Source organism: Ursus arctos, unplaced genomic scaffold, assembly GCF_023065955.2.
Source record: "Ursus arctos isolate Adak ecotype North America unplaced genomic scaffold, UrsArc2.0 scaffold_2, whole genome shotgun sequence".
Lineage (NCBI taxonomy): Eukaryota > Metazoa > Chordata > Mammalia > Carnivora > Ursidae > Ursus > Ursus arctos.
In genome coordinates, this window is record NW_026622874.1 from 48,044,148 (window position 1) to 48,060,392 (window position 16,245).

Below are 16,245 nucleotides of genomic sequence, written 5' to 3' on the forward strand. Positions count from 1 at the left end.
AATATGCAACCTCTGGATCTCACTTCAGACCTAATGAATCAGGAAACTCTAGGATGGAGTTTCCAGGCAACTGTAAGAGGTGCTGAAGTTTGAGAACCATTGGTAGAACAAAACTGTTTAGATCAGCTGATTTATGGAGGAGAGGGCAAGAGTTTCTCAATGAAAGAAACACTAAGTTGACTTATTCTCAGGCCTAAGTCTTCCCTAGATCCCTGAGTGAACCTTATCCATAATTAATTTCCAAAAGACCAATTGGATTGTTGGGCCACCAAATGTGTGTTACATGAGCAAAACACTCTTATTAGAGGCTCTGTCAGGGATATGCCTCTTTGTCCTGAAGGATTTACTGTTCTTCATTATTCTGTATAAATCTTTTCTCTGCTTCCCCTCATTTAGCAACTTTTTTTTTCTCTCTTCAGAGACTGCCTAAATATTAAATATCATCTCTCTAGAGTTGCCTTCTCTGGTCACTTAAAGTAAAATAAGGCCTCACTGCCCACAGCTCTATGGCTTATCACATCAGGCTATCTGTGGTAGCTCTCAGTGTTTACAATACTCTGACATTTGTTTAAAATTTAAGTTAATGTTTTTGCTTTATTATTTTTAAAGCTTTCTCTAGAATGTGAACTCCATTTGGACATGGACAGCATTGGTCTGGTTCACTGATGTGTCCTTATCACTCACTGTTCATTGGTGCACTGTAGGCTTTTTTTGGAGGAAAAAAATATACATAAATATGACACATATTTATACAATATTTATTCAATATTTTACTTGCTAGATAGTAATAGAGTTAAATAACACACCTGGGAGTATTAGACCTGGTAGACAGAAGTCTTCCCTGTGGAAGGTATTTGAGGTTTTTATCAGACCACTCATCAGAAAATATCTGTACAGTTCATCAGGGGATCCAGTTTACCATAGTTCTTGGGTAAAGTATTATTAGGTTGATTTTAACTCAGTACAAATGTATAAATCTTTGTTTAAATGTATAAATCATTTATAACTATATCTTCCATTTCAATTTGGCCAAATCCACCTGAAAAGTCATTTTGCATCTCGAGAAATTGCTAATCAAGTTGAATTTAGGTTTCAAAATATGCTGTAAACCATAATTACTGTAAAAGATGTTTCTCTTTTGATCATTTTTTTTTAATTATCCTATAGCTCTATAATATTCTTGAAGTTTTGCAAGGTCCCACTCTAAAATGAATAGAGAAAAGGATCATTAGAATTATGAAAATAAATTCATCCTCTTTTTTACAATTTCCCTTACAAAATAATAAAATATTACCTTAGTGGTTTTTTAAATAGCTATACATTCATCTTCTATGCATAACAAAATCATGTTTATGAGTATATCTTTCCTTGGGAAAAAAAAAGTCAGTGGAAGCTGTTTCTTTTAAGTGGCTTATTTTTTCCTTTATATGATTTGGTTTCAGAATATTCACTCCAGCTACATAAATTATAAATGTTGCTTCTCCTACTCATAGCACATGACATATTATTACAAGCCAGACTCATTGTAATGTGGTGACCCCAGTGAAAGTACCAAGTGAACTTTTCAAATGAAAACATTTAGATAGATTATGTATTTATGAATAAAAATAAATTTGCTTTTCAGGGAGTTTGGCCGCTGGAAAGTAAATAATCTTGCAGTTGAGAGAAGAAATTTCCTTGGCTCCCCTCTGCCTCTTGCTCCTGAATTCTTCCGCAACATAAGACTTTTGGGACGTCGACCTACCCTGCAGCAAATCACAGAAAACCTTATCAAGAAATATGGGACACATTTCTTGCTATCTGCTACTTTGGGAGGTATGACTCTTTGAAAATATTTGTGCCTATGTGTGCTTGTACATAAAACTGTAAAAGTCAGGAAAAGATGTGTCGATTAATCCAGAGAGCTGCAGTTTGAATAATTCTAGAATTCATTTATTCATTCGTTCATTGAGTTATTACTAAATGCCTTCTATGGTATTCACAATGGTAAGGTAGACGGTTATTACTTAGTTCCTGCCTGAAGGCAATTTACAGTATAATAGCATGCAATAAACATAGTCATAACTCTTACACTCTATAATGCAAGGTGACGTGCCAAATTTTGTTTAAAAAATGAATAATAATCAGTCAAGTCACAGGTGGAAGTCATCACTTCTGCTTACAGAAAACAGGAAAAGTTTCCTGAAGTAAACATTAAAAATCTAAAATTACATTTTTTAGCAGTATTTTAGTTTTTCTGATAGTGGTTGATACATGATATAGAGAGAATGATCCATTAATATCAATTATGATGCATAATGTAAAAGTAGAGATTAATAATGTCACTTCTTCAATTTATAAATTTGTAAAAAATAAGAAATCTGTGCTTTTAATATCATTAAATATGTGTTTTATCATGGTGATATATAATTCAGCATTTTGGATACACATAGATGGTATTTGTGGAGGTAACATAATAGGGAAAATATGATTTTCCTAAAACTTAAAAATATCCCAGAATTCCATGTATTTAGTTTTGCGTAGGACTTTAAATTGTCCAACCATTTTATTTAGAAATGGATGTTACTCTTTCCTATAATGAAGAGCACTGAATATAATTGAATATGAAAACAGTGATTCCCTGCTTCCCTGTTTGTTCCTCAGTAAGTTTACTGAATACGGACAGACTGATTCACGCCAACGGTGTGGTGGTATGAAAGGCCACCAGTTCATTTTTCCTACCTTAGAAGATGAGTCTTTTCTTTCCTTTAGCTGCCAGTCCAGTCTGTTAGTAAGTCATGCCAGTACTTTTTTTCTCCCAAGATATATCCCATGCCAAAACTTTCTGACTTCTACCCGGACATCCCTAGACCAAGCCACCATCATGATTCTCCCCAGAATACACCTAAGGTCCATGCTTCACACAGATCTTTTTAAAACTTGGATCAGGTCAAATCATTCCCTGTGTCAATTAAAACCTATAACTATCCACTTAAAATCCAAATGTCTTGCTATGGTTTATAATGCACTACATGAATGGTCTGATACTGGCTTTCACCACAGACCTCAACTTTTCTCTCTTCTCATGGCCCTATTTTTCAGCCACAATGACCTTCAAATCTTTCGGGAAAATTTTTCTGCTCAAATGTTACTTTCCATAGAGGGCTTTCCTGTGCATACTACTAGGAATATGCCCAGTGGTCCACCAATATTCTTCATTATATCTTGATCTTCTTTGTAGTCTTCATAGTATTTATTTTTATGTGAAATATTTTATTTATTAGTTTCCTGGCTCATTATCTGTCATTTCCGTGTATTTTCTTAAAAACAGGGACCTTGCCTATACCTGTCATCAGTTTACCCCCATAGTTATAAGTAATTGGCACACAATAGGTTCTCATTAAATATTTGTTAAATGAATAAATGAATGAGACTACGCTTTGTTTAGAGGCTGAAATGTTTAAGTTCACTAAATAGATGTCAGAAGTATGGTATACACAGAAGTTAACTGAGATCTAATTCAAGAAGAAGACTGAATGAAAACTGAATCCAATGAACCAAAACAGTCAGTTGAACAAATAAAGATACAGAATTGGAGAGAATGAGGAAAAGCCAGAGCAGGTGAGTAAGGCATGGAGAAGTTGAAAAAGGAGATTTCTGGACTCATTGAGGAAATATAAGTAAGGCATATAACCTTAAGGAATTAAAGGTGGAAAATGTAGATGATTTAGGCAGACAGAAAAGGCCAACCAGGAAAACACATTATCTCTGTCTTCCATGACATATTATCTCTGTCTTCCATAAGTGAATAATATTAAAATAAGATAAAGAGATCAGCCTGGCATTGAAAATTGACTCCCTTTCCTTTTTTTTAACCAATTGTGAAATATTTTATTTTATTTTATTCAATCATGAAATTTTAAAAATGTTAAGTAACTGTTAGTTTCTTTTAGGAGAAAGTAGGAGAGTAATATCTGTGTGATAGGGTCATGGGAAGATTAATGTTCATGCAGGAAGATAGTCTTGGCACAATGTGTGGCAAAATTTAAACATGCAATGTATTTATGTTATTGTTATCACAGTAGTGTGAATAGAAAAAACTATAAAATATCCCAGTAATTATAAAAACTGATTCTCTGAAAGCTGTGTCTATATGGGTTAGTGAGGTTAATGATTATTAATGCAATAAAATCTGAAGTAAAAGTGAAAATTAAGTTATTACTATAACTTCTTTTAAAAAGTTCAGTGGTTTTGTACTCGTATTAGGCTTCATCACATTTGTGTCAACAATGTGTGATACCCAGAATTTCAGAACACAAAATACATTCTCCAAATAAGAAAGGAAGCAAGTGATAGAGGAAAGGCAGAAGAGATAAAAAGTACAGATGATTTTTATGGACATATTTGTTCCTTATACTAAAATTATGCTGACTTTTTGATTTGTTTTTACTGTTTTGGCATTGTAGATGCCACATTTTGGCCATCAGATTAGTTTTTGTTGTGTATGTTTTTGGTTTGTTTGTATAAATATGGTCTAAAAATCCTTTGTGGGATTAAATAATTTCTTCAGATTGATTATTCAATGATAGTAATAAGTTCTCTTAAAATTGTTTTATTTCAATTATTTAAAAGTCCTGTTCAAGCATTTTCTTAAATGCAAGAAATGGAATTGCCAGGCTCCTTAGCCTTCTCACCTCTGAATATTCCTTGGATTAGTATCCCTGGTATTTTCTATTGGAATTCCTTTTTTTCTTTCTCTCTAAACATTACTTATAGTTTTTCTCAGGAATCTCTGCTGGGTGATGTTAATAAGTTAACTAAAATGCATGAAATTATTTAAGTAGCTTAAGGATATAAACTATTTGCAATTAAAATGTACACCAGGTTGATTTCAGGCAATTTAAAAATATTGCTGTTGTAATCACACTAAACGTTTTTTGTTGTTGTTGCTGTAAGTATATTTAGCTTTATATGTTTTACCAGGTCGAACATGAAATTGTCTCATTCCAGTTTTTAAAAAAAATGAGATTTGTGGTCTTTAACTGGAGCTAATTCTCTCTCTTGCTCTCTCCTTAACCAACTAAGTAACTGCCCTAATATTAACACACTGAGGATGTCATGTATATAAGCAAACGTTTTAAACAAAAGACCAGTTATTTTTTGATTCCTAAGTAACCAGATCTTCAACTAAATTTAAACATTTAAAAAAAATAAGTTGTGTAAGATACCTCAGTTTTAAAGTGATGAAAAAGAAATAAATAAAAAATGTCTTTTTTTCCCTGAGTTATTTAGTACATCATATTATTGACTTAGACATAAAACATTGGATAGCATACTTGAAGCCCTTAATGGAATATTTTATGATAGATAAAGCCAGTGATTGAATTATCTCCCTATAGGGAAAAATAAATTATAAAAAACCTTCTTCAATATATATCATTTTCTACATTTATTTCATCTTATAGCTTCCAGACTATTTATCAATAGAGTAATTCAGCTTGCTTCTATTTGGATAATGATATCTAAACTCCATCACTGTTTAAATATCTAAAATAAGCTACTCAATATGAAGAATCAATCTTGAAAAAGATTGCACTACTGGGATATATTGATTTCTAGCTATGAAATATATTTCATGACTGTTTTTATAATATATTTCATTATAATACAATATATGACAAATAGTGAAATAAAAGTGTGTCTGTGTGCTGAATATACAACAACAACAACAACAATAACAAATGAGTGAATAGGAAAAAAATAAAAAGAGCTTAGAACTGCAGAGTTCACCGGGGGAGGGGGAGGGTGCCCACTATAAAGCACGAAACCTAGGTTCTGAATCAAGTGAAAAAGACAAAAAGACTAAGGAAGATGTAGTCCAAAAATTCATTTAAAATTTTATAAAATTTTGTAACAAAATATTTATAATAATTTTAAATGGGACCTGACTCTCATCTCCAGTGTTACACAGACTTGTCCAAGCAGTCATGATTATAACCCTGAGCCACCCACAATTACAAAAGCATATGTGTGGCTCCCATATCAGCCTAGGCTCTCTACAGCCCCACACAGTGAAGAACAGACCAGAGCTTGTGCTCTCTACTGACAGGCCCATCTTGAAGAAGAGGAAGAGGTGGGGTTGCTCATGTCAATCCCTTTCTTACACCAGCCTTTCTGTTAATTCGGGGCACTTCTGTGGGCAGAGTCAAGAATACAGGGACAAGGAGGATTGTTTGGACAAAATACCTTCCCATGGAAAGGAGTGCAGGAAAAAGTACTCTTTTCTCGATAGAGATATTTTATTTTATTTGTTTATTTTTTAAGATTTATTTGTTCATTTGACAGAGAAAGAGAGAGCAAGCACAAGCAGGGGGAGCAGCAGGGGGATAAGGAAAAGCAGACTCCCTGCTGTGCAGGAAGCTGGATGTGGGGCTGGATCCCAGGACCCTGGGATCATGACCTGAGCTGAAAGCAGACGCTTAACCAACTGAGCCACCAAGGTGCCCCAATAGAGATATTTTTAAAAATTAAATCAAAATTCATTCTAGAAGCAAATAGATAATATATTAAGATTTGTTCATTTGCAACTTTAGAAAATGTATTTTTCACTGTCAGCAACATTAAAACAAGTCCTGTTTGACCAGTGGTTTTAAATGCACAATGTTTTAAAAGTCATAATTTAATTTTTAGTGGAAATAGTTACTTTTTTTAATATGTGTGTTTTTAATTCTCTTTCTTGAAAGTGCTTATGAGAATCTTGTTACCACATTGTTCAACTTAAGCATTTTATCAGATATTTAATTTTGTTTATATAAAGAAAATATTTTCTTCATTATTAGAATGGAAAAATAGATCATTGATATCCAAAGCAGCATTAACTTAGTAGCATAGTTATTTAAAACAATGAATACTATGTCAATAACCAATTAGTGTGAAGTCACTATGGCTGCCAAGTAGTTTAATAGCTTGCAAGTTTTACTGTATACTGTTCTCTTTCAGGAAGAACAGAGGTCAGAAGTCAGGCAATAAGATAGAACAGCAATTCGATTTTCAAAAATCGTCTTGCATCCCTATGAGTGTAAGATTCCAAATATCTTTATTTAATTTCAGAAATACTCAATTCTCACTTTTGTTTTTGTAAATTACATTCTGTATAAAGTCTCCACAGATAGTTTTAATTCTATATCATACACCACCTTCTTTCAAAATTGATTAGTGGTTGTGTTTCTCATTTTCATTTGGTCTCTTCTTAGGAAATACAAATTCCTTTTATTGTAGTTTAATTGTAACATAATTAAAGAAGCAAATCTACTAAAAACATATGCAAATAGAAATACTCACTACAAATGCATGGAACTATTTCCTCTATCAGAATGCATATGCTAAGGAAAAGAACTGAAAACAAAGAAAAGAAATTTTTTCTGAAACTTCATCTCAGGGAATCATTAAAATAATGGTATTGAAGAGAAAAAATAAATTTGCCATACTGTTTTTTAAAACTAAAGGTATACTACATTAGATTAGCTGTATCCATACTTCTCCTTTCTCTTTCTGTCTCTGTCTCAATCTGTCGCTCCTCTCTCTCTTTCCCTCTATCTTTATCTCTCATGTTTCTCTGGTAAATAAAATTTTTTAAAAATGGAAATTTAAACAATATTGTTAATTAAATTTTAACAGTTTATAAGGTGGTTATCTACTAAAATAATTTGAAACCATTTATGTAAATAGTCACAAACACAGCACAAAAGAAATTGGGGCTAAAATTGCTATGTTGATGGATCTTAATAATAATCATTCTTGGCAACTAAATCCAAAGATAAATGTTAAGTTTTAGTATTTTATAAATGTGATTATATGTTTTCTTTTTCCTCTTTATACCACTTTGATAAGGTAGAGAAATCATCTGTCCACATATACCGAGTTACCTGTAACAGTGCAAAGACCCAACACCTTCCTTAAGGGAACACACAGGTGACTGACAAATATAGACATTTAAATGGGTAATACGTTTTACTGTGCTTTAGAGCCTCATTACTCAAGTGTGGTTCACGGTCCAATAGCATCAGCATTACCTTGGAGCTTGTTAGAACGGCAGAATCTCCGATTTCATCTCAGATTAATGAATCAGAATCTACATGTTAACCAGATCTCTGGGTGATTTATATGCACATTAAGGTTGAACAGTACTGTTTAGAGTATTTATATAAATTTAGAGTGTTCTTAACTGTTCCAGAAATCTCACTTCTGAAAATTAATCTTACCAAAATAATAGCAGGAGTCTATTACATACATAACAAAAATGTTCATTATAACATTGTAAACAACTCCAAAAGAGAGGTAACTTAATTGTGATTCACTCAGGGTAGATTCAGTTTCATCTGACATGGGAACTATTTATTTCCAGTTCCTCTTTTTTCATGTCATTGCTCTAAAGAGAATATTATGGTATCTGGGCAATTTTGTTTAAAATTTTTTCAGACTTTTTGGGTGGATAACTGTTGATAATCAAAAAGTCAGATGCTTTCATTTGGAATGTTTTGCAAAACATATTATGTTTCTTTGTCAAAGCTAAGACTAGTTGTTTCCTTCCCATAATATCTTGTAGATGCCAATTGGTGTTAAGCCAACATGTCTGTTTTTACTGGCTTTAGATATTTGGCTCTGCTTCTTGTCAGAAGCCTAGTTTTCTCAGATCGATTTTTTTATATCTGTTTGTTTCTAAAACACTGTCTGTTTTTCTACAATGCTGTATTAGTGGAAAGATAGATATCATCAGGATGTTTACCTTTTAACATGTTAAGCTAAGAAAGGACAATCATCAGTAGTGAGAGCAAAGTACACTGTAAAAACTGAAATATAATTTCAAAAGAACAGCTATACTCAAAATATTGTAAGACTTTAGCACAAGGAATAATGTAATCTCTCATTACCAAAAAATAGGATAACATTTTTGGGTTAAAATGATACATCAAAAGTAAAACCTACAAACAATTACATTTAAGCTATGTATAAGGTCTTCCAGTGTAAGGAAATTGCATAACCAGGAATGAGGAGGGAACAGAAGACTGGCTGAGGACAAAGCAGAAACTGACACCCTGCAATCCCCCCCCCTCCATGGGATGTATGTGACATTCCTCAGGCACTCCTGGCTGCCCTCAAGGACAAAGAAATAGTCAACCTACAGATACCACAATCCCTCAGTTTACAAATGTTTTAGTAGATTACAAAAACAAAGCATTTCTATCAATAACCTAGCTTCCGGAAGGGAATGTAGATACAATTAAGTGTCCTTGTAATCTGCAGGCTCCAGGAAGTTCCCAACCATCTTAATGTTAATGCCTTGCTAGAGGGAAAAAGAACCTTAACTTGACAATGGCAAGGCCTCTCTTTATCTTGTGAGTCTTCTTTAACATATGAAAGTATTTCCTCAACCTCCCTTTTTCCTTACCTCCCCCAACCCCATGGTATATAATCAGCCACCCCTCACCACCCCGGGGCAGCAGCTCTTTCTGTCCAGGGGTCCTGTCCCCGTAAACCACCAATTTTGCACCAAGGACGGCTCAAGAATTCTTTCTTGGTCGTCGGCTCCAGACTCCACCCCACTGAACCTCACCTGTATTCCGTGTCCTCATCAGGAAGACATTTACCATAAATACACAGTTGTGTTGTTTTGTTTTGTTTTGTTTTGTTTTGTTTTGTTTTGTTTCGTTTCGTTTTGTTTTGATTTGATTTTGTCTGGGTGGAATGGTATACATTATAGGTTGGTAGACTAACCCAAGGGCACAACAATGAAAACATAAAATACAGCCAACCTATAAGAGTTATTTTCATCACAGTAAAGAAATAAAAAACAAAATGAAACAACTAATAATATGCTTTGATTATGGATCCTCTGTGTTCTGCTCTGGTTGTCTCTTCATTCCAAGAATCAAGTTGAAGAAGTTTCTCTTTGGAACATGCGGTCCTGGTAGAGGGAAAAAGCTAAAGAATTTGTATAACTTTACGGTGCTTCTCAAAACTTGTACTAGATTATGGTATACTGTTTTTCACGTATTCCACCAACCCCAGTGTTACCCTTTCTGATACCAGGTTAAAGGAAATCACTCATGAACTGTTATAGTTCTTCTCTACAATGGACCATTAATCTGTGTATGCATGTTTGCTTCCACAATTGTGCAGAAAGTAATTGCAAAAATTAATGCAGTCTGCCACATCATCATTATTGATTTATCCCTAGGATTCTTTTACTCATTCTATTATCCATTGTTTTTTGACTTGTTCTAACTTTTTGAGAGCATTACCTTTACCCTCAATAACTGTATATATGAGAATGCAAATTGAGAAAATCCAAGTACAAAATTCCTTTAAAATTTCTCTTCCTCATGGACATAATATAGATGATTTGAAAATCAGGACAGAAAAATACATTACTATGAGGTCCACAGCATATCAAATGTACCTAATTGCTTCTTATGAACCGATCATAGGATAACATTAAAGTCATGATTGGTTTTTTGTTGTTTTATTGTCTTCTGTTTTGCATTCTCTCTGAAAGCATCCTTCAACATGTGCTTTTTAATGTCCATAAACTACCGCAGTATTTTATCTGTAAAAGACACAGCTGCATGATTTCTGTGTGAAATAATCACATCCTTTTATACCCACAGTCATTAATCCTTTTTACTTTCTAACAAACTCAGAATGTTGAATCGTTTTCAGAATCACATTTAGTTTTTACAAAATGCGTGGATGTCCTTTGGTACTCATGCCATGCTTATGAGCTACAGCTGGTTTAAAAAATAGGAATAAAAATGACATTTGAACACAAATTTTTAGTTGATTGAATAATATCTCAGTTTTTAAATCTGAATATTGTGTGTCATTTACATAGAATTCTGATGAACTTTTATAACTGAGTACTTGAGAAAGAGTTACAATTATAGTGAAGACTGCATTCTTTTTTCTTTTCATTCTTTTTCTTAAAACTAACTGTAAGTGTTTCAAAGAATATGAAGACCATAAACATCACAAAAACCTGGTAGTTATATATAATTAAAAAAACTACAAAACAAAACAGAACCAGATCTCTTAGAGGAAAGAAATAGGCTTATTTCCAATGTAGATTGAGTAGCCTTGTCAGAATATCTTAGGTGTTTAACAATCTGTGATTTATGACACAAAATTTAGCATAAACTACCCAGCTTACATCACATAGTTGTCTAGTTTGTTGTAAATAGGGTTTAAAACAAGATATTCATAAGAACAATTAGGGTAATTTAAACTGCCTCACATGCTTCACTACAGGGAAAGTCCTGCATACATGGGTTAATGTTCAACTGTAGAGAAGAACCATGAGCAACTTATGAGTAGTTTCTCTTTATCAGGTTATTGGAAAGAATAACCAACTGCTATCTTTAATCATCACATGTACCTTGATTATAAGATCGACTAGAAAACAATTTTGACTAAGTCCAGTTTCCTGTGGTGAAATTTAATATCTATGAAATGCTAACTTGTAAAAATTTAAAGCCTCTTCATTTACCGTTAGGCCCTAATTTTAAAAAAATGAAAAGAAAGGAAACCAACATTAATTGTACATATTTTATGTGTTCTGCCAGATTCTATGGAGAAATTATATTGCTTAGTCTTTTCAAACAGATGAGAGTAGGATATTGCTTCTCTTTTAAAAATGGAAATGCTAAGGGCAAGTGTAACTTTACCAAAGCCCCACAGTCATCAAGTTAAAGGACTATGAGCTATCAGGATTTACCTTCACATACACCTGACTCCAAAACTCACATTTTCCTTTCTCTTATTATATCATATTTCCTTCAAATTAAAACAACAGCAATGAAGAATGAGCTATAAAACTATTAATAAAAGTGTATAAGGATTTACAATATTTTTCTTTTGATTTTTTCTGTTGTCTGTAATATATACTTGCTCTCAGGATAGAAGGCAGAAAACACATTTACCTGTACCCGACAAACAAATGTGGACTCTGAAAACAAAGGAAATATTTTTTTAAATCTCCGGTAGATAGAGAATGAGAAGCTGCTCTTACTCATGATGATGACTATGGACCATCAATTCTCTATGGACATCTTTGATTGCTTGAACCTACATTAGCATTTATCATTCATATTGTAAGATAGGACCACTCTGAAATACTAATCCCTAGCTCTTGTTATGTGTCATTTTCCAAATTATCACAGGACAGCCTAACATCTGCTATATATTCTTAAATCAAATATTTTAATTTGCTTTTTAAAAATAAGATTATGCTACTCTTCTCTTTTTGTGTAATGTATGACTCAACTGAGTTCCCACTAAGGAATTTTCACCTGAAGAGTGAAGATGTATAGAGGGATATGGTATTTAAAGGACTATTTTGAGAGATATTTACTTACCATGTGTGGATACAGATTGTAAGACGAGGGTTCATGCATTTGTAAAACAAGTAGAAAAGGAGGCTTCTGTTCATCACAAATACGACAAAATAGCTAAAATTACTAGAAATGTGCAGATGTGGAATGAGCTGTTTTATTCTAAATTTTAAGGAATTGAGGTGAATAAAAGAGAATAATACCATGCCAACAACTTTTGAATTCTGACTGTAATCTAATCGTATTTTAAATCCTTTACAGATATTATCTGTTTCATGCTTCTAGCTCATCTTTGAGGAAGGGATACTCTTCTCATGTGACATGAAAGGAAACTGAATTATACAATTCAAGATCATTCAGTTATTAAACAGAAGCCAGTATTAAAACCCGAATCTATTTGGCATTAAAAATTGGCACACTTACATCTAAACTATAATAATTAATTCTATATTTTTCTGTCTTCCATCACCTCATAATTCAGTGAGAGTCCATTCTAGTGGTCTAATTATCTCTTCTGCTCAATGATGTATAGTTTTTCAATTCATGTTGGGAACCTCCAGTAACAAGAAAATTCACTGCTCTACAATAAAGACATAGTGAAGATGACCCACTTCACATATTTAAATGGCTTCTTTGAATCTCCAGAAGGCAAAACTAACTTCCAATAAATCAATTGAACCCATACTTTGAATTTAATATATTACTGAATTGAAGAGAAGATTAGATATTATTTTAAAGAATAGGCAGTTAAGCTTCTATCTACAGGAATCTGTAGAAAACGTGAATGCAAAGAGGTTAAACATGAATATTGAGACGTATTTTCTAAATAGAATCATCGGAGAACTGCCAACTCATCCAGAATTTCATTTTAGTCATAATATTAAAATCATGAACTTACTACCTACTTAAAGAATTGTATTATGAATAAGTGTTTTACATCACTCTCACTTCTTTCTTGTGGCTGCACTGTATTCTACTGTATAGATGCAACATGGTTCATTCTTACTGATTAGGTAGGGATCTGTGTTGCTACAAATATTACAAATAAAGCCACAGTAAGAAGACTTTTGTATATTTTAGCCAGTGTTTTTGGGATGGAGTATTAAAAGTAGGATCGTTGAGTCAATTATTGCTAACTATTGCCAAATTTCTCTCTATAGTTACATCATTTTGCATGACTACCAGCAATATATCAGAGGGCCTTTTTCCTTCCAGTTTGCCAACAGCTTTGGCAAAGTCATCAAACTTTTGGATTTTGGCAAATTCCGTAATTGCAAAGTGATATATCAATATATTTTAATTTGCGTTTCTTGTACTATTTTAACTTATATTTCCTGTATTTTCTGCTTTATGAAAAGTGTTGCCATTAAAGCAACTTGGCAAGTCTTAGTCTTTAACACTCATTATACAATGTTTTTCTTTTTCCCATTTAATAATTTTTGGTCTGAATTCTACAATATTGGATATCAAGACTGTTAACTTTACTTCCTTTTTATTTACATTCACCAAGATCTTTGCCATTTTGTTTTTAATCTTACTTAATAAGACATGTCTCTTGCCGTATTAGTCTATTTGGGCTAACAAAACACCACAGACTGGGTGGCTTATACACAGCAGAAATCTATTGCTCACTGTTCTGAAAGCTAGAAGTCCAAGATCAAGGTGCTGGTGTGGTTGCATTAGGGCCCTTTTCAAGGTTGCAGACTTCTTGTATTTTCACATGGTTGAAGTGGCAAGGGATCTCTCTTGGAGTCTCTTTTATAAAGACATTAACTCCATTGATGTGGGCTCTATCTCCTGATCTAAGTACCTCCCAGAAGCCCTTCCTCTTAATACTTTTCATCTTTGGGGGTTAGGATTTCACATATAAGTTTTGAGGGTACACAAACATTCAGACCATAGCACTTGCACGGGTGATAAGTCCTCATTATGCCTTCTTAGACTACCACCGAACTGTTCTTTGTACATCCATGCACAGGATGTTTGGTTTGGTACTCTCTCACAAATTGGCACATGGGTGATTTTTTTCCCTCAGATTCCTTGGTCTTTCTGAGATACACTCACTCAAACTTCCACATTAGTTATCCTCTTTTTCTGAGGGTAAGTAATCATTGGGGATTTTTTGTTTGTTTGTTGCTATAGTAATTTACATATATTTTCCCTTTTCTCTTTCATATGTTCCCACCTGAAAGCTCTTTATCATACACATGACCTAATGCTGTTGATAATTTGACCCACTCATTCATTTTTTTTGAAGGATTTTTTTTTTTTTTCAGCTGTTCTAGTTAAGCTGTTTGATTTCCAGTATGCATGTTGGGATCCAAATACAAACCCAGAATGTGACCTTCAAAAAAACCCAAAAAACGAAAGACAGAAAAACAGAACAAAACAAATAACATTGTTAACACTTTACTTCTGATATCAATTGACCTGATCTTTTGCTTTATCTGCTGTTATAAGCTGTTACTTAGGATTGGGTACTCACCAAGAATATGTCATTTTAAAATTAGCATTATTTTATTTTTTTGGTATTTTATAACACTGGCTTGCCAATTTGTAAGTGGGCATAATGCCATGAGAACAGTGGGTTCCTGAGAGAAGGAGAGTAAGCATCAAGTCTGACAATTATATGCTAGATGAATATCCAAGAATATGGAAATCTGAAAATGGCAAGTTCTTAATGTTAAATTTAAATACCATTGATATTTTTTGTCAACATTTGAACACTGAAAATTGCAGCTTAGTTATATTATACTTTAAATTTCACCTTTGAAAATCCATTGTCAATACCTAAATCTTCCATGGAGGTTAATGATTTCCATCGAGCGAGCTTATTAACACATAATATTTTTATGTAATGCCACATGTAGGAAACCTCCGAATTTAATTCATGTATATTCACATAACAATATATGCATATGTATTTTTTCTCTGCATTTTCAAGGTTCAATTAGGGGTGCCTGTCTGACTCAGTCTGTAGAGCATGGGACTTTACCTTGGGGCTGTAAATTCAAGTCCCATGTTGTATGTACAGATTATTAAAAAATAAAACCTTTAAAAAATGGCTAGTGTTTAGTAATATGCTTGGTCGTGTTTCCATTAGTCATGCTGATCCACAGTAAACATTTCTGAGTAAATGCAATTTTATATCATGCATCCCACTTAAGTTCAATTTACATATTTTCTGTTCTTAATTTGCTTTTGTGCCATACAGGTGTTAGGAACTAAACTATATGAGAAAGTCCATAAAATCTAGAGAAATTGTTCCACAAATGCTAGCTATTCAGCATTTACTAAATATGTATTTACAGCCTTCAATATCTCACATATCTTTCTAGGTACATGAGAAATATTCATGAACGAGGAAATTAACCTTGTCTTTTGTTGCTTGTCACTCTTTTGTTTCATTATGTCTGTAATCTATATTTCCTCACCTGCAGATAATTGAAAAATTGATTTTAAGTGGAAAATTGATTAATTTTAAATATTATTAATGCAGGAGAGGAGTCACTCACAATTTTTGTGGACAAGCGGAAGCTGAGCAAACGATCTGAAGGAAGTGAATCCAGCACCAATAGCTCTTTGGTCACTCTGGAGACGCTACATCAACTAGCTGCTTCCTATTTCATTGACAGGGACAGCACCCTTCGGAGACTTCACCACATTCAAATTGCATCCACTGCCATTAAGGTATGAATGAATTTACCCTAAAATGATGTCATACCATGACTTTTCCTAGCTCTAAAACGCATCTCTATATATTTGCATGTATCACTGATTTAAACAAGTACGTTCTAAAAAAACAGTAACATTTCCATTTGTCATAAGTTATGTAATAGATTTTGAGAACTGGTGTGTATCTTGATGTAACTTTGTGACT

At 33.2% G+C, this 16,245-nt stretch overlaps 1 protein-coding gene across 2 annotated transcripts in view; it reads left to right on the forward strand.

Moving 5' to 3' along the window:
- The window catches only part of BRINP3 (BMP/retinoic acid inducible neural specific 3), a 376,710-nt gene that overhangs the window by 181,123 nt on the left and 179,342 nt on the right, over positions 1-16,245 (forward strand). For both annotated transcript variants that reach the window (XM_057315546.1, XM_026517375.4), the window contains exons 3-4: positions 1,625-1,815; positions 15,865-16,055. In XM_057315546.1, coding sequence (XP_057171529.1) covers positions 1,625-1,815; positions 15,865-16,055 — 382 coding nt within the window. The remainder of the gene's footprint in view (positions 1-1,624; positions 1,816-15,864; positions 16,056-16,245) is intronic.